The sequence below is a fragment of the Phyllobates terribilis genome, unplaced genomic scaffold (genome assembly GCF_046119375.1).
Source record: "Phyllobates terribilis strain yellow unplaced genomic scaffold, ASM4611937v1 Scaffold_1__5_contigs__length_1240528914, whole genome shotgun sequence".
NCBI lineage: Eukaryota > Metazoa > Chordata > Amphibia > Anura > Dendrobatidae > Phyllobates > Phyllobates terribilis.
In genome coordinates, this window is record NW_027362761.1 from 994,331,908 (window position 1) to 994,356,810 (window position 24,903).

Sequence of the window (24,903 nt, forward strand, 5' to 3'; positions counted from 1 at the left end):
AGCTAGAAGTGACAGTACTTTGTAAAAGAAAGTAAAATTAAAAGGGTTTTCCCAAGAACAAAGTTCATTTTAATCAATAGATCTTGGGATAAAAGGAAGTTCCACAATTGATGTGTTAAAAGAAAATGTGATCCCATGCTGTAATGTCTGTATACTCTTTTGTTTCCTGCCCAGGTGCAGTGGTATGATCAGACCATGTTCCTGTACGGTCAGACACAGCCATTACACAGTACACAGCAGGGGCACATTTATAAGATTATATCTGCACAGGAACATTATTTAATACATCCAATTGTGGAACAAATTTTTATTCCAAGATCTATTAATATATGTTGTGTTTTAGCAATCTGTGTGTAAAATGAATAGCACTCAGACCAATTAGCCTATGTGTTAGCTTACATGGGTTATTTTTCACACGGACCTCAGGAAAAAAATTGCACCATGGGCTAAACTGGTCCGATTAATGGCCCACACTAGTGCATGTAAATATTGGGCAGCTCCTGCGCTCGTACATTTTGCAGAGCCAGCCATATATGTAATTTGGGGATGGGACTATTAATACGTTTAGTAGCCCATGTGAATGGAGCCTTTGAGTGCTTTCATTCAGCCTAGATCTTGAACAGCCCAATATAATCACTCACATAATCATATAAATTGGAGGAGTGCAATCCGATAAAAAAGGTATTGCACTGGGACCAATGTTATTCAGTGAGGCCGAACAGATCTGCATATTTTGTTTGTCAGTTGTATTCAGCATGAGAAAAAAATGCAGCATGCTGTGATGTGACTCTGAAATCGGATGGGTGCGAGAAAAAAAAACGCATTGTATACGGACCATCAGTATGGCAACTGATTTATTACGGATACCTTATAATTCTGTAACTGGTCCTGTAAATGATTAATAGCTGCTGAGTAAAACAATAGATTCTATACAGACAGCACGTGGATGACAAGTGAGAAAAAATCGTCCCACTCTCTTCCATGAGAATGAGACAGTTTTTGTTTTTTTTATACGCAAGTATAAAGCGTACCTCCACTTTCACAAGAAAATGATTACAGTGCAGAACTATGCAGAATAATCATTTTTTTCTAAATTGCGCTGTTTTTGCTGATAATCACCAGCGCGGACAGCCTGAACGCTATGCTGCGGGCTAAACCAAACTACGTAGAGTCCTTCTCTTACTGCTAGGCTACTATAGTCAGTATGGGAGCGAGCGGCACAGGATTCTACAGCGCTCACTCCTTCACTGAAGACGGAAGCTAAGAGTGACGGGCTCAGCCGAGTGTAGCCTAGCCCAGACTTTGGGCTCAGCCGAGTGTAGCCTAGCCCAGACTTTGGGCTCAGCCGAGTGTAGCCTAGCCCAGACTTTGGGCTCAGCCGAGTGTAGCCTAGCCCAGACTTCGGGGGGTCTGTGCTGCAGGTTATCAGCAAAAACACGTAATAGCGTGATATAGGAAAATTATCACACTGCAGAGTCCTGCATTACAATCGTTTTCTTGTGAAAACGGAGGTACCCTGAAGCAGAAACTCATCCAAGAAAAAATTAAATGCAGCATATTGTAGTGTACATTCTTTTATTGTGGGCTATCTACTGTCTGTAGAATTCTGGTCTTCTTAGGAGATCTCTATATTTACAATGGTGGGTCCCCATGCATAGACCAAAGAAGGAAAGAAATGATTATCTCTCAGTCTTAGGGTCTCGTTACTACATATTGGTTCATTAATGTGAATAGAAACCACATAATGCTTTCGCTTACCACATGAACATGTAACCCACCTGTATTCGTAATCCTGTTAAGCAAGACACATGGACATCAGAATGGCTAGGTAGATTAGATCCTGTGACGTAGTCTGGTCCTGTAAGTCCTTTTATAGGCTCCTCCTTTATTTTATCGATTATACTTGAATATATATTTCTTTGAATTTCTGTAGGTGGGGTGTATGGAAGATCATCGCCAGACCTAAAAATTGTAAAAATCATAAACCCAAAAAGTTGGATAGAACATAGATTTTTGCTAAGCTTTATACTAATATGTCAAGTTAGTATTGTAAAACAACATATGTTATGTCCCAGTAAGATATGGTAGTAATAGCCTGGTTACATGAAAAGACCACAATGGAGGAACTGCTAGATCTGCAGCACAGAAAACGGGGATTTCGGCAGAACTGCAGCAAGTAGCCCGCTTAGTGACACATTGCTGGAATCATGGTCTCTGCCCCTACATCAGGCTGCTTACAAGCTTACATTGCTAAAACCTGGTGGCAAATTCTTTTTAATAGAAAATAGTGAAAGTTACATGTAACTGCAGTCAGTTATAGAGAAGGTGAGGTATCCTGTATATTATACTACAATTAGGACAGTATGGAAACTATAGGAAACAAAATACAAATTCACCTGTTGTCACCCATCTTTCTCTCACCCTAGCCCTATATCCTGCCAAAAAATTACCATATTTCTATACAATGAGAATTATGTCTCCTGAATGTTGGTCCTTACTTGCTGGTGGACATTGTACATGCCCTCCATGCGTCCAACTCCACCGAGAGCTGCTCAATCTGCAAAGGAACAGACACTTCCCGACGTTTTAGAAGCTGACTGCAAAGTATAACAAGGGAAGATGAAAGCACAAGGAACAGGTTAATCAATAAGCAGTAACCGCCCAAGTCATGCAATGCCGCATAGTACGATATAAAGTAGATGGTGAGTTCGAGTAGAGACAGGAAAGAAAGAGTGAGCTTTGGAATATGTGGGTGTCCTACAAGCCAAAGGTACATACTACCCCCACACTACACCTAAACCTAGTCTCCTCTCATAAAGGGATGATCTGGGTGTGGGGACTCTTTTTGACATTTATTTCTGGGTTTTGTGCTAGGGCCTTGACTCATAACTGAAATGAGCAGTGTTATTGATTCAGTGGAGACTCTTTGGTTGGCCACTGAGATCCAAAGATGTCTGAGCTACAACACAAGTGGGCACGATGGTGAGGGCTTCTTCATCCAAGAGATCAATGTAAGCAAATCAAGTATTATAAGAATCTTCCAAAGTATACTTTTATTAAATGATTTTAGAAGATGATTTTAAAGCAGTAGAATGGAGAGCCTCTCCACATTCCTAAATGCAATGTTTTTTTTTAATCTAACAGGTCTACATTTTTGGCCTCATTCTAAAATATATCTTTATAGCTGTTGGCTCTCCATTGTAGTAGAAAATGCAGTATCTCCCAATTCAATGTATAGAGATGTAGATATATAGTTAATTCAAATAATTCTGGTCCCAGCCACCAGGAGGAGCTTAATGCTTAATCTAGGGAGCAGGGAATGTGGCGCTCAATTGGAAAACGGAGATCTAACCATTTATTACTTAATGGTACTAAAATGTTAACATTCAATTCCTAAAGAGGACCATTCAACGGTTTTAGCATGTTAAACTAGCCACATCTATTTTATTTTAGTTTTTGAAATTTCTCCTCTCTGTTGCGGAGATATTAGCTTGTAAAGTGTAAATTCTAATTTCCTCTTCAACAAAGGAGGAGATAAAATTCTGGAGTGTACTTTTCCCCCTTTAAGATGTTGACCAAATATAAGCAGGGGCGTCATGGGGGGGAAATCCCTGCCCCCCAGAGAACTGGCTTTCTCTGTGTAGTATAGTAATGTGATGCTAGTCACAACTCACAGACAAACCGTGAGGCTGGGTAGTCAAGAGGTCCGAGGTCAAAAGCCAGGAAGGTACGTCATAGACAGAGGAGTGAGACAAAGGCGTAGTCAGGTCACAGTCCAAAGTTAGAATTTCAAGAAAGTAGCAGATCACGGCAAAAGGGTTAGGCAAACGAATGGTCAAGATGAATCCAGGATCGAACAACAAAGATCAGAATACAAGACTGGAGCACAGAGCAAACACACACCACCTAAGTAAAGCTACAATTGGCAGAAATCTAAGGCAGGGAGCCGGCTAAATATAGCCAGGTAATTACTTTGAACAGGAGACACATGAAAAGTTGTCACGTACAAACTTCTCAGCACGTGACATGGAGTGCGCCTGCATGGGTTAATTTATCTCCTTTCATTCAATCCAGCTCTCAACCTCTGTTTTAGGCTAGAAGGTGAGCAAAAATCACACCCCGACACACAGCACACCCCCATTTCTTAAGCTGTCACTACTCATTAAACACACAGGGTGATGAGTCCCCGAAATCTATGTTACTGTCGGACAATCAAAAAGGTCACACACTCTGTTAAAGGATATAGGTTCTTTAGAGCAAACAAGTATCAACGTATTAAAGGTTTTAAGCTTTAATATAAAAATATACAGTGCTTAAAATAAATATATAAAAAGGTAAAAATAAAACGACACAAATATGCAAAACAGTTATGAAATAAAAAGGGAGAAAATAATAGAGATACCTAAACATTTCCGTCTGCAGTTATCGCCTGTTTTCCTGAGGGAAGGAGAGTGAATCATGGAGCACATCAGCCTTTAAGCTGCCCCCACAGGTGAACACTTCTCTTTGTGTCACCCAGATTTTTATAGTCCTGACCAAAGACTCATATTTCATGGATGACCTGAACTAGCTCATTTAAACTATGCGGTTTGTGAATGGACGATGAGCCAAGCTGTGGCATTTCATACCTGTGTCTTCCTATACAGACAATAGAAATATTCTGCCTAGTACAGACCATTTGCTAACCCCCTAGAAGGTTCAGGAGTAGTGTTGAGCGAGCACTAAAATGCTCGGGTGCTCGAAGCTCGGGCCGAGCTCGCCGTGATACTCGGGTGCTCGACCCGAGCAACTAGCCCAATGTTAGTCTATGGGAGACTCGAGCATTTTTGCGGTGGCACCCCCGGCAGTCTTTTAAAAGCCTAACAAGTGCCCAAAACGATAGTGACAGTGCTCAAATGACATGGGGACAGCATGGGGATCGCCCCTGGAAGCATTTCTGACCCCCAGGTCACTGCTGTCAACAACGTGGTCAGAGGTATTAAGCCACTTTTACGGGCTCACAATAAAACGTTCAAAAACGAAAGTGAAACTTTTTTCCTGTGAAATATGTTAAGGAACATCCTTTCCAGGGAAAAGACTTGTGTATAAGTTAAAATAAATGACCAAAAACAAAAATACTCCTCCACACCTTCGGCTATGTTCACAAGTAGCATTTTTTTGCATTTTTGCACTTTTGTATTGCTTTCAACTATGACAAATGCATTCACCGGGAAATGTCATTTTAACATTTTACAACCTTATCTGGTCATGTGCTGTGTGACACATGCATAAAGTGCTGAAAAGACATGGGAACAGCATGGGGAAGACCCCTGGAAGCATCTCTGACTCCCAGGTCACTGTCTAAAAGTGTGCCCATCATAAGTGATCCTTGCCGCATCAGAAGATGCAGACTTGCAACTATCCCCATGCAAGTTCTAGTCCCAGGGCAGTGTTCAATTGTACCTCCCCCATTCCTTGCAATACAAGCGCAAGTATGCAGCCTACCACCCACCCACGCCCAGGCTGCAATACCATACTGCTTGCTTGAACTTGAAATTGGGCCTTTTAGGCATGTGGAGGCGGAATCTGGCCACCACATCATGGCTGTGTTGGCGGCCTGGAATCCATACTCAGTCCCCAGCCGCCCGGCGGCCGGGTGTCCACACAGGGTCCCCAGCCGCCTGGGGGCAGCCAGGTGTCCATAAACGGTCCCCAGCCGCCCCTATTTCTCCTTGGAACATCACCCCACACCTGGCCTGCTTTAGGCAGCTTTGGACGAGCCCACCAGAGAACCAGACTCCTCCGGTGGGCCCTGACTTCTCCATCGGTGGAGTTGAGAGTGCCAAGGTGAGGAGCATGATGATGATGACAGAAGTTAGCATCTGCTATGTTTTCTTTTAATGCAAGTGTAAGTGTGCAGCCTGCCACCCACCCACCCCCAGACTGCAATTCCATACTGCTAGCTTGCACTTGAAATGGGGCCTTTTAGTTTGGAGGAGGCCGAAGCTGGCCACTACCTCATGGCTGCTTCGGCAGCGAGGTATCCATACTCAGTCCTCAGCCGCCCCTATTTGTCCTGGTGTGCCTTATACATAAGATTAAGCGTGTATACCAAAACATTACCTGTGCCCTCCCCAGTGCATTTAGTGGGAAGGATAGCCTATTCCGCTGTAGTGTGTGCATGCCAAACCCCTGTTCATGGTACATGCGAAGATGCCTCCCACCTTGCACCTGTCGTTGCAGACTTGCAACTATCCCCATTCAAGTCCTTGTCCCAGGGCAGTGTTCAATTGTACCTCTGCCATTCCTTGCAATGCAAGCGCAAGTATGCAGCCTGCCACCCACCCACCCCCAGGCTGCAATACCATACTGCTTGCTTGCTTGCACTTTAAATTGGGCCTTTTAGGCATGTGGAGGCGGAATCTGGCCACCACGCCATGGCTGTGTCGGCGGCCTGGTATCCATACTCAGTCCCCAGCCGCCTGGTGGCCGGGTGTCCCCGCTTGCTCCCCAGCCTCCAGGGGGTGGCCGGGTGTCCATACTCGGTCCCCAGCCACCCCTATTTGTCCTGGTAACCTTTCCCACACTTTTCTTAGCCTGGCCTGCTTTAGGGCAGCATTGGCCGAGCCCACCGGACTATCAGACTCCTCCGGTAGGCCCTGGCTTCTCCATCAGGGGAGTTGAGAGTGCCAAGGTGAGGAGCATGATGAGGATGATAGAAGTTAGCATCTGCTTTGTTTTGTTGTAATGCAAGCGCATGTATGTAGTAGCGACTAGGCCTGAGGTGGTCAGCGTTTTGGCGCATATCCTACCTTCTCCGAGGATTGCTGGATGTTTTCCTGCTACTATCCAAGTTCTATGACTCCCGTTAAAACAAAGCTTCAGGTGATAAATGATGGATGAGGTAGTGACAAAGGAGAAAGAGCAGGAGGAACAGGGACCATTCACATCAATATCAGGCCAGTCAACCAGATATGTCTTGTAGGATATGTTTCTGTAACAAAAGGAGCGGTTCGGCTACACAGTTATAGGGCATACAGTGAGTGCAATGCCTACCAAAAATTTCGAGGCACTCCAATGCCCCTTGGAAATGACATGGAGATCAGAGGGCGTTAACTAAACCTTTTTTTCCATTTATAGCAACTGGGTCTCCTGTGCACTGTTGGCCTAAGCAGTGAATGGAAGGCTTTCCAAAAATTATGAGGAACTGCAATGCCCCTTACAAGAGCCATGTGTGGCACCCCAGGGGTCTGGTCACCACAGTAATAGATATTACGTCGGAGAGCAAGTGGGAGGTTTCCTGATCAGGATCCCTTAAACATGCAACATCCTCCTGCCCCAGTCCTGGGAGGGGAGAATTCTGCCCTTATAAACTGGATCTGGGGCGGGGTTGAGTGAGTCAGAGAACAGAGAACAGTCAGAGTCAGAGTGAGAGCAAGGGAAAGTAACAGCAAGGAGCTCTGTAGGAGCTAGGAGCTAAAGACCAGGGGCTGGAAGCTGAGCAGAGCTCGCCCTGGCAGAAGACAATAGGAACCGGACACAGGAGTCCGAGGCTGTGAGGACTTATATATCCAGCAGCAGAAACCAGCCGGCAGGGGATTTCAGGTCCTCTGGCCATAGAAGCCCGGAGGCTCAGTCACAGGCAAGGGACCAGCACCGCCGTCGTGGAGCGGAGGCTAACAGAAGGCCCCAAGTCACCAGCCATACGGGTGAGCACTACACAGTACACTCAGGGACGTGGGCTACTTCTACCCGCTTACAGCAAGGTAGCCAGGAAGAGTGCAGACAGACGGGGAGGCCTACAACTCCACCTGGCCAGGGGAACTCCTGTTTGCTCACAGACTGACCAGGCCTCTTATGCTAGCCAGTACTCCCGGGAGGGTCTACCTTATAATCATCAGTAAAGACCCTGAACTGCACTGCAAAGACTCTGAGTCGCTCCTGCTGCGCTCGTGCACCATCACCCCCATCATCCACACTCACTGCCCTGAGGCTATACTCCTCCCGTGGGGAGTTATCACATTCTCTGCTGCGCACTCAACACCAGCCTCAGCGGTCTGCCTCGCAGCGGTGGTACTCCCTGACCGCAATCCACGGGTGGCGCAGTCGGACAATTAACCTCAAAACCTAAGAAAGACTGCCACTGGTTTGACCAGCCTGAGCCACGGGACCGGGTCACCGCCACGGAGACTACAGACCCCAGAGACCCGGCACCGGGTATCCCACACACGTGTGCACACGGCCCAGGGGGCGCGTCACATGCAGTACAGCATATTACAAACATAAGTCCCATTATTGGGGAGTGGGTCTCCCATAGTATTTGCTTATGCCTTGCAAGCAAAAGCTGCCAAAAATTAGGACGGAGCAACTTGCAATGCCCCTTACAAGAGCCATGCAGTACAGCATATTACAAACATAAGTCCCATTATTGGGGAGTGGGTCTCCCATAGTACTTGCTTATGCTTTCCAAGCAAAAGCTGCCAAAAATTAAGACGGAGCAACTTGCAATGCTCCTTACAAGAGCCATGCAGTACAGCATATTACAAACATAAGTCCCATTATTGGGGAGTGGGTCTCCCATAGTATTTGCTTATGCTTTCCAAGCAAACGCTGCCAAAAATTAGGACAGAGCAACTTGCAATGCTGGCACCCTGGTGGTATAGTGGTGGTGGAGGCTGAGGATAAGGAGAAGAAGATAAAACAGCCGAAACGAGGAAGCGTATACCCATGTGTGGGTGTGAAGCGGTGCATGTGAATACACCTCCCGAAATAACACAGTGGATTTGACTTTATGTTACTCTGCTGTCATTTGGTGGTGATGAGAAGTCTGGCACAATCCAGCCCTTGTTCATTTTGATAAGGGTCAGCTTGTCAGCATTGTCAGTTGACAGGCGAGTGCGCTTATCAGTTATAATTCCCCCAGCAGCACTAAAAACACGCTCCGATAACACGCTAGCGGCAGGGCAGGCCAGGACCTCAAAGGCGTACAGAGCGAGTTCATTCCAAGTGTCCAGCTTGGATACCCAATAATTAAAAGGCACGGAGGACGCTGGTACGGTCGGCAAGGTACTCCCTCACCATCTTTTGAAACTTTCCACTCCTTGTGAGAGTACCCCGCGCCTCAGGGCCTGTAAGCTGGGCGGGTGTCAGAAAACTGTCCCAGAACGTTGACAGTGTTCCCCTGCCTCTGCTGGATTGGAGTTGCATCTCTCTCGCCTGTACGCCTTGGTTGGGCAACGAACTGTGACCTCTGCCGCTAGCGTGTTCAGATGGGAATTTTTTTAAGAGTTCTGCAGCAAGGGCCTTCTGGTACTGCCCCATTTTTGTAGACCTCTCCACCTCAGGAATAAGAGAGTGAAAGTTCTCCTTGTAGTGGGGGTCTACAAGTGTCACCAACCAGTAATGATTGTCACCCAACATTTTGATAACGCGAGGGTCACGGTTAAGGCAGCGTAACATAAAGTCAGCCATGCGTGCCAGACTGGTAACGGGCAAGATTTCCGTGTCCTCACCAAGATGACGACTGACCATGCTCTCCTTCTCCTCCTCCTCTTCCTCCTCCCCCCTGTCCTCAGGCCACCCACGCTGAATCAACGGTATGACACTTGTACAGGTACTACCATCTACAACGCATGATAGCAGCTCCTGTTCTTCCTCCTCCTCCTCCTCTCCCTCATTGTCCCCCAATGCACGTTTGGATGAGATGAGGCTGGGCTGTGTGTAATCACCCGCTACGGCTTCTTGATCCATCTCATCATACTCTGGCTGCAATGCCTCCTCTTTAATTCTCTGCAGAGAGCGTTGCAAAAGACAGACAAGTGGGATGCTGACACTAATGATGGCGTCATCGCCACTCACCATCTTGGTGGCCTCCTCAAAGTTTGTCAGGATGGTACATATGTCAGACATCCAGGTCCACTCCTGAGGTCTTATGTGTGGAGTCTGACCTGAATATCGACGGCCTTGTTGCAGCTGGTACTCCACAACTGCTCTCTTCTGCTCACAAACCCTTTGCAACATGTGGAGGGTAGAGTTCCAACGTGTGTGGACATCACACACCAGTCGGTGTGCCGGAAGCTGCAAACGCTGCTGCAACACAGCAAGGGCGGCGGAAGCTGTAGCCGACTTGCGAAAATGAGCTGACAGGCGGCGTACTTTCACAAACAGATCTGGCAACTCGGGGTACGATTTAAGAAACCGCTGAACCACGAGGTTAAGCACATGAGCCAGGCATGGTACGTGTGTGATCTCACCTTGCCTCAGAGCCGCCACCAGGTTACGGCCATTGTCACACACGACCATGCCGGGATGTAGGTTCAGCGGTCTCAGCCACAGATCTGCCTGCTCTTTCACAGCTGTCCACAACTCACAAGCAGTGTGAGGTTTATCACCTAAGCTTATGAGTTTCAGCACAGCCTGTTGCCGCTTGGCGGAGGCAGTACTGCAATGCTTCCAGCTTGTAACTGATGTGGTGATATCTGAGATGGAGGCTGAACACGAGGAGGAGGAGGAGGAGGAGGAGGATGATGATGCGCAGGAGCTGTACACTGTGGGGGCAACTCTGACTGACATAGGGCCCGCAATCCTCGGTGTGGGGAGGATGTGTTCCGTCCCAAGGTCCGACTGGGTCCCGGCTTCCACTATGTTTACCCAGTGTGCCGTCAGAGAGATGTACCGTCCCTGGCCACAAGCACTTATCCACGTGTCCGTTGTCAGGTGGACTCTACCAGTAACTGCGTTGTTGAGGGCACGGCAGATGCTTTGGGACACGTGCTTGTGTAGTGCGGGGATGGCACACCGGGCAAAATAGAGTCGGCTGGGGACCGAGTACAGAGGGACGGCCACCGCCATAAGATTGCGGAAGGATTCCGTCTCCACCAGCCTAAAAGGTAGCATTTCCAACGCAAGCAGTCGTGAAATGGGCGAATTTAGGACTGTGGCCTGTGGGGCGTTAGCTGCGAATTTCCGCTTTCGTTCAAAGGTCTGGGATATGGACAATTGAACGCTGCGGTGGGACGTGGACGTTGATGCTGTTTCTTGAGAAACTGCCAAAACAAGTGAAGACTGAGAGGAGGGGGCATCTTTACATGCAGTATGGACAGGGGATTGCCTTGCACACACAACAGGGGGTTCTATTGCACGCACAACAGTGGAAGAAGCAGTGGTGACACCCGCTGACACTGGTCGTGGACCCTGGGTTTCGCCCCACAAAGTCGGGTGCTTTGCTGCCATGTGCCTGATTATGCTGGTGGTGGTTAGGCTGGTAGTTTTGTCACCCCTGCTGATGCTGGCATGGCAGGTGGAACATATGGCCTTTTTGGGGTTATCAGCAGAGTCTTTAAAAAAATTCCAGACTCTGGAAGACCTACCGCTTGTACTGGCAACATCCCTTGTGTTGGTGTTACGGGGAACGGTCGCCTGCCTTCTGTCTGCGGCCACCACACTGCTTCTTCCTGCCTGTTGGGGTACTCTGCCTCCCTCCCCCTGTGTGCTGCTGGCCTCACTCTGCATGTCCTCCTTCCACGTTGGGTCAGTTACTAGATCATCCACCACCTCCTCCTCTTCCACTTGTGCACCACGATCCTCCTCCTCACTTCCTGGCAATTGTGTCTCGTCATCGTCCACCTCGTGTGACAGATTGCCAACGTCGACTTCCTGTGGCCGTGGCTGTTCAAATATTTGGGCATCGCAACATGGGATCTCCTCTTCCACCACTTCAAGCGTATCAGGCGAGGGGCCCAAATATGGAAATGGACCAGTGAACAGCTCTTCAGAGTGTCCAAGTGTGGGATCACTTGCTGTCTGACGACACTCGGCATGGTGGGAGGAAGGAGCATCAGGGTGAGGAGGAGTATGCGGTCGAGACTCACGGCTACTAAGAGTTGACCGTGTGGAAGACAGACCGGAGGTGGTGGTGCCCAGGTAACTGGAAGTATTATCTGCTATCCAATTAATAACCTGTTCACACTGATCAATTCTCATTACTGGTGTTGTTCTGTGCTTCCCTAGTAATTCGGTTAAGAAGTGGGAGCGAGAAGATGTGGCTGTTGGTTGTGGCACATTTTCACCTTGGCCACGGCCCCGTCCTCTGCACGAACCATCACCAGAACGTCCACTTCCACGTCCCTTGCCACGCGCCTTGCCCATTGTAAATGAAGTAAAATAGCTTACACTTGCACTATCAATGGAAAAAGGGTAATAAAGAGTAGATTAGAACCGTGGAAGAGGAAAACCACAGTTATTATTTACTGGGGTATACCACACTTTTTTAAATAGAGATATTTGCGGCTGAACAGTGAGCGACACACTCAAACTGCTTTTTTTTTTAGATACCAAAGGCCCAAAACTGGATAGTACAGCGATTTGACCCATGGAACTGCGAAACCACACTGGGATGTCGGGCCTACACAAGACTATTTTCAACAGATATATTTTGTGTCACAACAGTCAGGAGACACTACTGTTTTTCTTTACGGAAAAAACTACCAAAAGCTGAATAATAGAGATTTTTTACCGTGGGATGGCAAAACCACAGTTATTGTTTACTGGGGTATACCACACTTTTTTAAATAGAGATATTTGCGGCTGAACAGTGAGCGACACACTCAAACTGCTTTTTTTTTTAGATACCAAAGGCCCAAAACTGGATAGTACAGCGATTTGACCCATGGAACTGCAAAACCACACTGGGATGTCGGGCCTACACAAGACTATTTTCAACAGATATATTTTTGTGTCACAACAGTCAGGAGACACTACTGTTTTTCTTTACGGAAAATATACCAAAACCTGAATAATAGAGATTTTTTACCGTGGGATGGCAAAACCACAGTTATTGCTTACTGGGGTATACCACACTTTTTTAAATAGAGATATTTGCGGCTGAACAGTGAGCGACACACTCAAACTGCTTTTTTTTTAGATACCAAAGGCCCAAAACTGGATAGTACAGCGATTTGACCCGTGGAACTGCGAAACCACACTGGGATGTCGGGCCTACACAAGACTATTTTCAACAGATATATTTTTGTGTCACAACAGTCAGGAGACACTACTGTTTTTCTTTACGGAAAATATACCAAAACCTGAATAATAGAGATTTTTTACCGTGGGATGGCAAAACCACAGTTATTGCTTACTGGGGTATACCACACTTTTTTAAATAGAGATATTTGTGGCTGAACAGTGAGCGACACACTCAAACTGTTTTTTTTTTTTAGATACAAATGGCCCAAAATGGATAATACAGAGGTTTGAACCGTGGAAGTGCAAAACAACACTTCTGTTTCTCTAGCCTACACCAGACTATTTTCAACAGTTATATTTGTGTCTGAAAAATCAGAGACACGCTTTTTTTTGGGGGGGAGGGGGTGGGGGGGACACACCAAAAGGTTAATAAGACGGGTATTTGTACAGTGTGAAGGAGGAAAAAAAAAGGAGGATTTAGATGGAAAAAAAAGGATTTTTCCTGGCCCCCGACACCTGGTACTATGTCCAGCAATTTCAGCAACAGTAGCACACAGGACTGTAATGCAGCGTTTGCTGGTATAACCACTGCGTCTCCTATACAGCCTGCCTGCCTGGTATCTGGGATGGATATTAGTCCTGAAAAGGACTGTTTGTTTGTTCTGGCAGCCTTTACAGACCCTACACTAACTATTTCGCAGTTTATATCTCTCCCTAAATCAGCAGCGCTGTCCCTACACTGTCTAATCCAGAGCGACTGTGTCCAAGATGGCGGCGCCCGGTTTTAAATACTCGAGGTGACGCTGTGCGGCCAGCCAATCACTGTAATGCCCACAACCAACATGGCTGCAGCATTACAGTGACTGGCTGGCAATCCCTGCATGTTCATTGGCTCTGTAAAGAGCGCCAAACATGCAGGGCGGACACCCGAGCTCCCGCCCGAGTAACCCGGAAATGCTCGGTGCTCGCCGAACATCCCGAGTAGCGTGATGCTTGGGCGAGTACCGAGCAGTGTCGAGCATGTTCGCTCAACACTATTCAGGAGATAATGTGCCTAATTTGACACCTACAGCAAAAGCCCCTTTGTGCTTACAATATTAGTACATCCAATTTCACCCTTTTGTCAACTAAACGTAACTCTACTGCTGTTATGCTTTTTCCCTTATTGATTATATATTTTCATTCATAGATGCTAGTCACTACTCACAGACAAGCAGTAAGACTGGGCAATCAAGAAGTCCGAGGTCAAAAGCCAGGAGGGTACATCATAGACAGAGGGGTGAGACAAAGACGTAGTCAGGTCACAGTCCAAAGTCAGAATTTCAAGAAGGCAGCGGATCACGGCAAAAGGGCTAGGCAAACGGATGGTCAAGACAAATCCAGGATCAAGCAGCAAAGATTAGAATAAAAAACTAGGAGCACAAAGCAAACACACCACTTGAGCAAAGCTACAATCTAAGGCAGGGAGCCGGCTATATATCCCGGTAATTACTTTGAACAGGAGACACATGGAGGAAGCCCTGGCACACCCTGGCCCTGATTGACCGGCTAAACTGTCACTCAATGACAGTTCAACATGCCCTGGCTCCCGATTGGACAGCTGAGCTGTCCATCACCATACTGATAACTCCGCATACTCCTGCCCTAGATTAAGCTACAGTCATTCACCGAGTCCAGCCACACCGATAGGCGGAATCATGACACGTAAGGCATGTAATGACACACAGACCTGATCTCCTCACTGATCTCACTGCTGGCATCTTTTGTGATTACAAAAGGGGTAGGTGAGTAAAGCAGAGTTGTGTGCCATTACAAACATCTCTGTAGCTGCAGCACTCATTCCACTGCACTGTCAGCTCTGCTTTGTTTAATTGCCGCTTCTCCCACACTAACTGTTGTGGAATGAAAACTGCAGATGCAGAGGTGTTTGCAATGACACACAGCTCTCCTATACTCCCCTCCTCCATTTGTACTCACAGTAGATGCAGACAGTGAGATCAGTCATCAGGGCTGTGTATCATCACATGTCCTACACAGGAGAAAGCCTGTTCTAAGCTCCTCTGGGCCTGTTCTTTTCCCCCTGCATGGCACCTCCTGCTTATAAATGGTCAATGTCATGCAGGAGAAAAAGTCAATACCTCCAGAAATGAATCTCTGGCCCCATTGGTTGAAGGATAAATTATAATCTAAACTTTACAAGCTAATATCTCTGTAAAGGAAATTACAAAAATAAAATATGTTTTATTCAGCTCTGCATGCACTATTCTATGATGTGGCCAATTGAAACTGGTGAGGGATCCTCTTTAACAACCCTTTCATGCCTCTTCAGTTGCTATTTTTTTCCAGATAGTGATTGAGAATTGTGTTTTTAATTAGGATCACTTCTTCACATGGCACAACATGACTCCATGTGCCCATCTGCAACATGAATGGTGGAGCACATTTTTCTACAAGCCTTGCATTTTTATCACACTGGATTTTAGAAAGACAATTAATGGTTTCTATACATGACTGTGTTCATGGTGTATATTCTTATTATGTGTCATTTTCTTGTGCCACTAACAGAAGGCTCTTACCTGGTATATTCATAAAGTGCAGGAACAATGCTTGTATAGTGCCGTCTAATGGCTAGTAATGCCCCAATGTATCCACACAGTATGAGCAGCTCATTACGGACCCTACGGGGTAAGATACAATAAATATGTGACCCATTATAAAAAATATATCCTAAGATATGGCCATATATTGCTCTTTCTGTTTTATACCTGTTTTATCTCCGGTCACCCGCTGTCAGTTTTAGTAAAAGTAATTTGTAATTCCCTCCAAAAATTACAATTTTAATTAATCTTTTCAGGAGGAATAAGTGAGGAAATAATTTCTGCAATTCTCCAGATATTCTTCCTGGAACCATATGTACCTACACAGTCTGACTGCCAGTAATGATTGGGCAGTTTCAGACTGTGTAGGGGCACACCTAGATAGTAATGTACTCATACATTTCCATGCTTAAAGAGAACCTGTCACGTGAAAAAACGCTATAAACCTGCAGATATGGGGTTAATCTCCGTCTAATAGTGTTCTGAACCTGCCGGGAGGAAATTAATTTTGTTCTTCCTGACAGCATTTGGATCTCAGTCATAGAGGTGGTGCCGGCAGGGTTTCAGTCATCGCCCTGTGTATAGAGAGCTGTGGCTGTAACCGCACCCCAGCACTGACTGACAGCAGCTCCGTATTAGGGTCAGATGTCAGTCAGTGCTGGGGGTGCAGTTACAGCTGTTGCTCACTATACACAGAGCGATGACTGAACCAGTGCCGGCACGACCCCTGTGCCTGAACACCGAACGCTGCCAGGAAGAATAAAGTCCATTCCGTCTCGGCAGCGGGGTTCTAAATGCCGGGCAGGTTCAGAACGTTATTAACCCAATATCTGGAGGTTAAGAGCGTTTTTTCACGTGACAGCTTCCCTTTTAGAAAATACTGGACCACTGACTTATCTGAATCAGAAACGTCTTTATAAAATACCGAGATCAGTTTTTCATCTGTATAGCATCTTCACCATGATTTTTATAATTGGGTTGTTTGCTATGGTCACCCAGTTGATTTTATCTTAACATTCATAGGATTCAGAACATAAAAGTCATCTCCCGTGAATAAACCTCTACAGTGACAATAGTAAGGCTATGTGCCCACGATGCAGAAATGCTCCGGATTTTTTCCTGAGCGTTTCTGCATCTCCCTGTCAGAAAAAACGCATGCGGATTGTACATGCGGATTGTACATGCGTTTTTCCTGCCAGGGACAAGCAGAAGTGAAGCGTTCTTCACATGCATTTCCGCATGCGGGTTGTCAAGCGCTTTCCAAGCGATTTTAGCATCACTTGGAAAGTGCTTGACAACTTGGTCACACTATATAAATCCATGCAATCGGCATGGATTTATATAGTGTGACCGAAAGAATGGTAAAAAATAAAATATTATACTTACCTTCTGATGGCCCCCGGTGTCTTTATCAGATGCGTCTCGGCTTGCCGGCAGCTCACGGTACACTAAAGGACCTGCCAACGTCAGCGATCGCGTGACCCGTCACATGACTAAATGATGTCATGGCAGGTCCTTGAGTCCACCGGATCTGCCAGCAAGCCGAGACAAAGACACCGGGGGCCATCAGAAGGTAAGTATAATGTTTATTTTATTCTTTTTTTTACAGGTTCTATGGTACCGGGGTCCGGAGGAGAGTCTCCTCTTCTCCAAACCCGGGTACCATCAGCACATTGAAACGCATGGAATCCGCATGTACAGATGCAGTGATGCGGATTCCATGTGTTCCAATGCAAGTCAATGGCGGCGAAAACGCAGCGCTTCCGCAAAATTATTGGTAGTGCTGCGTATTTTTCCGCAATGATAATCCGCAGCGGAAATTTCCGCAGCATGTGCACAGCACATGCGGATTATCATTGGGGAACATGGCAGGCCTTCTACCAAGCATTTTTTAAGCGTTTCTGCAGCGGAACTGCCGCTGCGGAAACGCTTAAACGCATCGTGGGCACACAGCCTAAGGGGTCCCCAAAAAAATAGCTATCAGCCAAATGATTGTTCGGCCAGCAGCTATCTCTCCTGACTCCCCCATACACTGGAGCGCTCGCTCGGACAAGCTCACCTGTGTTGTCTGAGACAAACTCCTCTGGTGGTGGCTCATCTCACTGAGAACAAAAGGATTGGCAATCTGATATCGAACACGCCGGACCCTTATCTCCTCCGGCATCATTTGTCGAGGAAGAGGCAAAAGGCACCCCCATATACATTAGACTGTATTTAGGTGGGTTTGATCAACGTGTATACAGAGGTGTACAGGCAGGAGAATGAATACTCACTCACTACATTTATGTAGTACTAATCTCTCCGTCCTAATGTAACTGAGAAGATCAAGGATTGGACATATGGAATCCAAGGTCCAGTCACAACTGCTGATTTTTTCTATTGAAAATGAAGCAGAACACACAGATTACTCAGTGTAGAAACGCTCCTTTCATCCTGCACAAAATACATGCAGAGAAAAGCATTTTCATACCTTAGAACTTTGACATGTAGAAAAACCATGCCCCTAATTCACTGAACAGTCTCAGGCCGCCATTACTAGCCGACGTGCATGACGGTCATGGTCAATAAAGCTTAAAATACTGCACAAAATATATGCTGTTCCTGCTTGGGTCCCCAGATAAACCCTTCACCCAATGGGAGCACACACGATGAATAGCTTCTATTTGTCATTGCACCAGAAACAGCCGTGACATCTAGTGATACTAGGTAATACTATAGTAACTATTATTTGGTACCTTTTACATAATCAATCCCAACCGGCAGTGCCTTTTCAGGTTCTGAACTTAGCAGATAATATTTAACAGCTTGAAAGACGTCTCCATCTCCATGGCAGTCCTCGGCAAGTTGTGAGCATTCTTCCGTACTTGGCAGGTTACACTGTGAATACACAGAAGAGCAGCAGGGAATAGGAATAGCACTCGAGAAAGGCTCCAAAGAGCTGAGCCAAAATGGCACATATGGTGGACCTCTTATCCAACAACATAAAAAAATGTATTTACTGTAATCATACATATGTCACATAACATACCATTTGTCAAATTTTACTTCTGTTCTCCAATTGCAGAGGCGGCACTGTTCACATGCTGCACTTCAGAAATATGGCCGATCCCATTCGGCTAATGTGTGCACAGGAAAACTACATCTCCCGTGATTTCCTGCTACACAGTCGTAGCTTTGATCCCACATCTGCATCTCGCTTTATATTACCACTCCTTGATTCCCCCTCTGGCTTTACTGATGTTACTATACAAATAGAAACTGAACTAACTACTCTGGATAGAAGTAGCAGCCCCACATAACTGTAAGGAGGGCCCAATGTTATCCAGCTTGGTGCTGTCACAGCTGCACCCACAACCATCCCAAAAAACTTCACTTCACCGTGAGCTGTGAATGTATCACATATCATATATCTACAGGCAGGGCTGTGGAGTCGGAGTCCATTTTGGTGAAGTCGGTATAAAATGGACCAACTCCAACTTCTAAAATATATAATAAATTGGGTACAGTAGTTCAATGCAGTTTGTGGGGAATATTTTTTTTCATAAGAATTTGGAAAAGTTATGAAATGTCTGTCCTATTCCTGATCCAAGGGTCTAGACTTTTAGCTGAGATGAATCTGTGTTACAGTAAATTTATCACTTAAACATGAGCCATGTATGAGGGAGTCGGAGTCGTAGGTTTGGCTTACCGACTCCACAGCCCTGTCTACAGAGGAGGAGAGACCACAGGTCTAAAATGTGATACGTCACATCTCAGCGGCTTGTGGTCACATGACATGGATTCTGAGGGACTTTTTTGGGCATATTATAGAAAAGTTGTCTGATCTTCGTCCAGAAAAATAGATGATCTACCATTATCCATATGGCTTTGTCCACTTTTTACATTTATATGACATCTTATTTTATCCATTACTACTTAAAGGGGTTGTGCGGGACTTTAACACTGTTGGCCTATCCTTAGGATAGGTCATTGATGTCTGATCAGTGGGGGTGAGACAGCAGGCACCCCCACCGATCAGCCATTCCCGAAGTCGGCGGCAACAGGAACTGCTCATTTACCGTCCTGCACAGATCCGTCGATGGAATAGTGGCCACGGCCGAGTACTGCACATCTGCCCCCTAATGATTTAGATGCTCCGCTCTATTGGGCTCAACGACACCGTTCTTTCCTGGTTCTCCTCTTACCTATCTGACCGCTCCTTCACTGTATCTTTTCCTGGCTCCTCTTCCTCTCTTTTTCCCCTTACTGTCGAGGTTCCTCAATAATCAGTCCTAGGCCCCCTCCTCTTCTCTTTATATACCACCCCTTTTGGGCAAACAATCAGTAGATTTGGTTTTCAGTACCATCTCTATGCTGATGACACCCAACTATACATATCGTCTCTTGACCTCACCCCTGAATTATTACAAAACGCCAGTGATTGTCTTTCCGCTGCCTCTAACATCCTGTCCTCCCTCTATCAGAAACTGAACCCGTCAAAAGTGCACTCCGTTTCCTCCCTCAACTAACCTATCTGTGCCAGATATTGCCATTTCCGTGTGTGTCTCCACAATTACTCAACAGCAACATGCCCGCTATCTTGGGGTCATACTTGAGTCAAATCTTTCATTCACTCCTCACATCCGATCATTCAGTTGATCATGTCATCTACACCTCAAAAACATTTCTAGAATTCGACCTTTTCTTACCTTTGACTCTGCAAAAACTCTTACTGTCGCTTTGATTCATTCTCGTCTGGACTACTGCAACTCTCAACTAATCAGTCTCCCTCTTACTAAACTCTCACCTATCCAATTTGTCTTGAATGCAGCAACCAGGATCATATTCCTCGCCAATCGCTACACCGATGCCTCCACCCTGTGCCAGTCGTTGCACTGGTTCCCCATCCGCTACAGAATTCAATATAAACTCATCACCCTCACCCACAAAGCACTCCATGCTTCAGCACCGTCCTACATCTCCTCCCTCGTCTCAGTCTACCACCCTACCCGTGACCTCCGTTCTGCTAATGACCTAAGATTAACATCCTCAATCATTCAAACCTCCCACTCCCATCACCAAGACTTCTCATGTGCTGCGCCAATTCTTTGGAATGCACTACCCAGGACACTTCAATTAATCCCCAATACCCACAGTTTTAAGTGTGCCCTAAAAAAGCATTTCTTTAGACTGGCCTATCACCTCACCATACTTGTCTAACTATCCCTGATTTTCCCATACAAAATTTCCTTCCAAATCAGGACCCTCATATCATCTGTTCACACACCCCCATGCACTTAATAGACCTCTGGGTCTTTGTTCACATACTGGTTGGTGACTGGTTCATGCAGCATTATGTGATTACCTTATTTACTACATTGATGGTTGACCATACAATACAAGAAATTGTTACCATCCACCTTTCGCGTCTCCCCTATTTCCTCATAGATTGTAAGCTTGTGAGCAGGGCCCTCTCTCCTCCTAGTATCTGTTGATTTATGTGATTATTGTTATTCTGTAATGTCTTTATTGTCTGTACAATTCCCCTCTAAAATGTAAAGTGCTGCGGAATATGTTGGCGCTATAGAAATAAAAATTATTATTATTATTTTTAATGATTTGAATAGGTAGTGGATGTGCAGTACCCGGCCATGGCCACTCTACAGTGGACTTAGTTGGGCCGTGCACCTCTGTAACTGGAGCAGTTCTGCCCAGAACCGGGAACAGCTGATCAGTGGGGGTGTCATCAATGTTGAAGTCCCGGACAACCCCTTTAAAGAAGCACTCCCATTAAAATTTTTGCTTGCTATACCTGTGTAAATCTATATGTAGGGTAGTGTAGGTGTGTTAATATAATCACCATCTACTCTGAGGTTGCAGCAACTATTTGACAAAGACCTGGAATGGGTCAAAACGTTAATGTCTTCGATACCAGTCGCAAGTGTCCCTATACCCAACACCACACTATGCACAAATAAAATGTCAGCATTATAAAATTCCTAGTCTTCATGTGATTGTGGTTGATTTTTTTAACGAAAATAACGGCATCCACTAGTCGGGCAGATGGAACTGCATTTGGAGACAGTCAATTTGTAGAAATTCAATACCCATGTGAGACGTCCTAAATTATATACAGACAACACGACCCCTGTATATAGAGAATCACATTCATCAAGTACCCATGGGATAATATCAGTCAGAGGATTCCGGAACGTACTTTGCTATGTAGGTCATTAATTTCCGCACTGCATCCTGGGTAAAACGCACACAGCTTGACTAGGAAGAGATCATTGTCAGGTATCATTCTGAGAAGATCTGTCGCCAGGTCCCTGTAGAATAAATATAGGGGTCATCATCCGATCATTGCCCACCACGGCCATGTGCAGGAGGCTTTGTTCACACCACAGTTTTATGCCGGACATCAAATGGTAATGGTCTTTCTTAATACTTTGAAGAAAAGGAAGCTCTTGTATACTAACAGGATCACTTATTACTGGGTGGATAACTGGTGATCTGCTGTCCATTTAATGGTTCATGGCAAAGACAAGGGAAGCATTTTTCCTTTCTTTTAAGCAAACTTATACCCATACATTAGATCGGTCTACCATTGTCTTCTGGTATATGAATAAAAATAATGAAACCTACAATATAAAACCCTGAGCTGTGTAATGTGTGGAATGTGGGTTATAGAATATATCCATGCCATAAGGCAAAAACCTGCTATAAACAGAGCGGACAGTGTTGCCAAGACCATAACACATGGTCTAATCTGAAGAAAAGGAAAATACTGTAATCACAAAGACTTCATGATTTAGTTCTTTATTAGAAATGTTTATCGATGGAGTAAAGACTTGTATATGATGTCAGTACAAGGGAATGGCTTTGTGCTGCCAATTCTTAATGGTGACTCAAGCACTCCTATCTATATATAAATATATTTTTTTATTAAATGTGTGCATATGCATGTAATGTAGTGTCAGTGTGTAAATGTACTCTCCTAGCCCTGTGTCTCTGGTTCCGGCTAGCCGGCTCACTCTATGCTCTGTGTGTGAGCCAGAAGTCTTTTAGGGCTCGCTCCCACTTGCGATTAAATCAGACTAACGCAATCCGATTAAAAATCAGATTGCATTCGTACCAATTCAGTCCTATGCTTGTGTTCTCAATGGTGTTTTTTTTCCTGCTCCAATCGTATCGCGATCAGATGGAAAAAAAAACGCAGCATGCTGCAGAGAAACATTGCACTGCACTCGGATGTCACCCGAGTGCAGTGCGATTCCCGCCGACGCCAGTAACAGCAGAAATGTATTTCTCCGTCACCTCCGCAGCTGTGCGAGAGGATAGGAGCACAGAGCACTGACACTCGGCTCTCACTCACAACAGAGCAGGAGCCGAAAGTCATTAGTAGAGAGCATCGGATGTGATTCGCTAATGGGACTCTGGCCTTAGACCACATTTACATGTTCAGTATTTGGTCAGTATTTTACATCAATATTTGTAAGTCAATTCTGAGAATACCCCTTTAATGGGAGTAAATGGTGCTCGCAGCGGTCCTTAATGTGAATAGCGAAAATTGGCCCCTATTTATAGGATATGGAACAAATTCCCCATTGCTGAAGGTCCAACCGCTCTTAAGAGCCCTGTGTGAATGGAGAGTCATCAATCAGTGCCGAAAACCCATTAAGAATGAATGGAGCGGCAATGTACATGATCAACCACTGCACTATTCACACGGTTCTCTTCTGATCCTTGGTTCTTGGGATCGGTGGGCGTTTCAGCAGTTGGACCCCAGTGATCGAGACGTTCTCCATTTTTAAACCTGAGAATACCCTTTCAAATACAATCTATTACCATATTTATGCTGCCCTACCTGAGAACAGCTTAAAATACAGACACACACCCACAACTTAGCAGCCTGGCCAATTTTCCTTGCCATCATAAAACCAGTTTATTTGCTGCAGCAGGAGCCAAAGCAGAAGTCCTCAAATTCATGAGCTAAATTTGTCAGTGGGGTAAGTGCAAAAGTTGTCAGTGGGGTAAGTGCAAAAGTTGTCAGTGGGGTAAGTGCAAAAGTTGTCAGTGGGGTAAGTGCTGTGGGGCCATTTATAAATAGGAATACTCTACAGTCAGCTTGCGGTGCAGCAGATGTGCAAGGAATTTATGAAAGGCATTACAAGAACACCGGTGAGCGTTGCCTTTTCTTTGCAATATGGAATCCATTTTTTAATCATCATTAGTAAAGGATTGTTTTTAACAAAGCTAGAACCACCTTTATCTCTCTACAAGAAAAATATAGTCAGGAATCAGAGTCTCTCTCTCTACTCTACTACTCTCTACTTTGTGATTCCCTCAGATGGGGCAGAATAAACCTGGTGATTGATTGCCTCTTTAAAGCCTATATCCACCTTCATAACCTCCAGCTGCGTTCACATGTTGCAGTGAAAAGATATGAATTTGCCACGACTTTGGCAAAAAACGCATCCTTCAGGCCCCCATACACATTAGACTAACATCGGATGCAAGTGTTTGGCTGACAGTCTAATGTATATGGGGGCCCTCGATAGATGATTGTCAGGGAAGGTGAGAATCCAGAAAGACTGACGATTCATTTGTTCTCCCTGAGATAAGCTGCCTCCAGAGTTGTCTGGTATCGGCTCTTGTGGAGAGCGCAGGGGCACTCGGCAGAGCGAGCAATCCAGTGTATGGGAGAGCTGTGTGAGAAAGCTGCCCGCTGATCGATCATCTGAACCATCATTCACCCGACAGCTGTCTAATGTATATGGGGGGCGCTACTATCCTGTTGCATCTCAGATCAAACATCAAGCGATTCTTCCTAATTTACTTGAATAAAATTTGTGCCCACAGCTCTAACATGTCTTCCTAGTAACATACTGTAAAACATCTAATCTGATGCCGTACTCGTAATTTTTCCATTTGTCCACCATATTCCTGGGATAGGTTAGCAGGAAACAGACAGAAGTTAGTATCCCTGACTACAGAAGGAGAAGAAGGCAGGACATCCTCTTCAGAGAAGAAATGCCATGACATCTCTAAGCAGAAGGATGGATACAGACAACCAGAGTCTCTAGCGTTAAACATGGAAACAAGTTCAAGCTTCCACCAATCTAAGATGAAATATCCACGAATAAACAGTAACCACGCTGACATTTAGTAAAGGGAAGTGATGGCATAAAAATCTAAGAGGAAATATGTTTATTGTGATGAGGAGAAAGAGACATATTTGCATGAACCTGACAGAACAAGGTCTTCAGGGTCTGTGCACGGACATTGCGGTATGTACAGGACCGTGAACCCTGGACTTGAGAGCTGGCCTGGGGGTCTCATGGGTGGTTAGATGGAGATGAATGAACATGAGCACCATGAT

General features: G+C 45.6%; 1 protein-coding gene across 8 annotated transcripts in view; it reads right to left on the reverse strand.

Moving 5' to 3' along the window:
* WDR17 (WD repeat domain 17) overlaps window positions 1-24,903 on the reverse strand; it is a 166,199-nt gene that overhangs the window by 1,662 nt on the left and 139,634 nt on the right. For all 8 annotated transcript variants that reach the window (XM_073643767.1, XM_073643745.1, XM_073643736.1 and 5 more), the window contains 6 exons: window positions 21,739-21,850; window positions 18,278-18,419; window positions 17,816-17,918; window positions 15,522-15,623; window positions 2,499-2,597; window positions 1,779-1,962 (listed from right to left, as the gene is read on the reverse strand). In XM_073643767.1, the coding sequence (XP_073499868.1) occupies window positions 1,779-1,962; window positions 2,499-2,597; window positions 15,522-15,623; window positions 17,816-17,918; window positions 18,278-18,419; window positions 21,739-21,850 (742 nt within the window). The remainder of the gene's footprint in view (window positions 1-1,778; window positions 1,963-2,498; window positions 2,598-15,521; window positions 15,624-17,815; window positions 17,919-18,277; window positions 18,420-21,738; window positions 21,851-24,903) is intronic.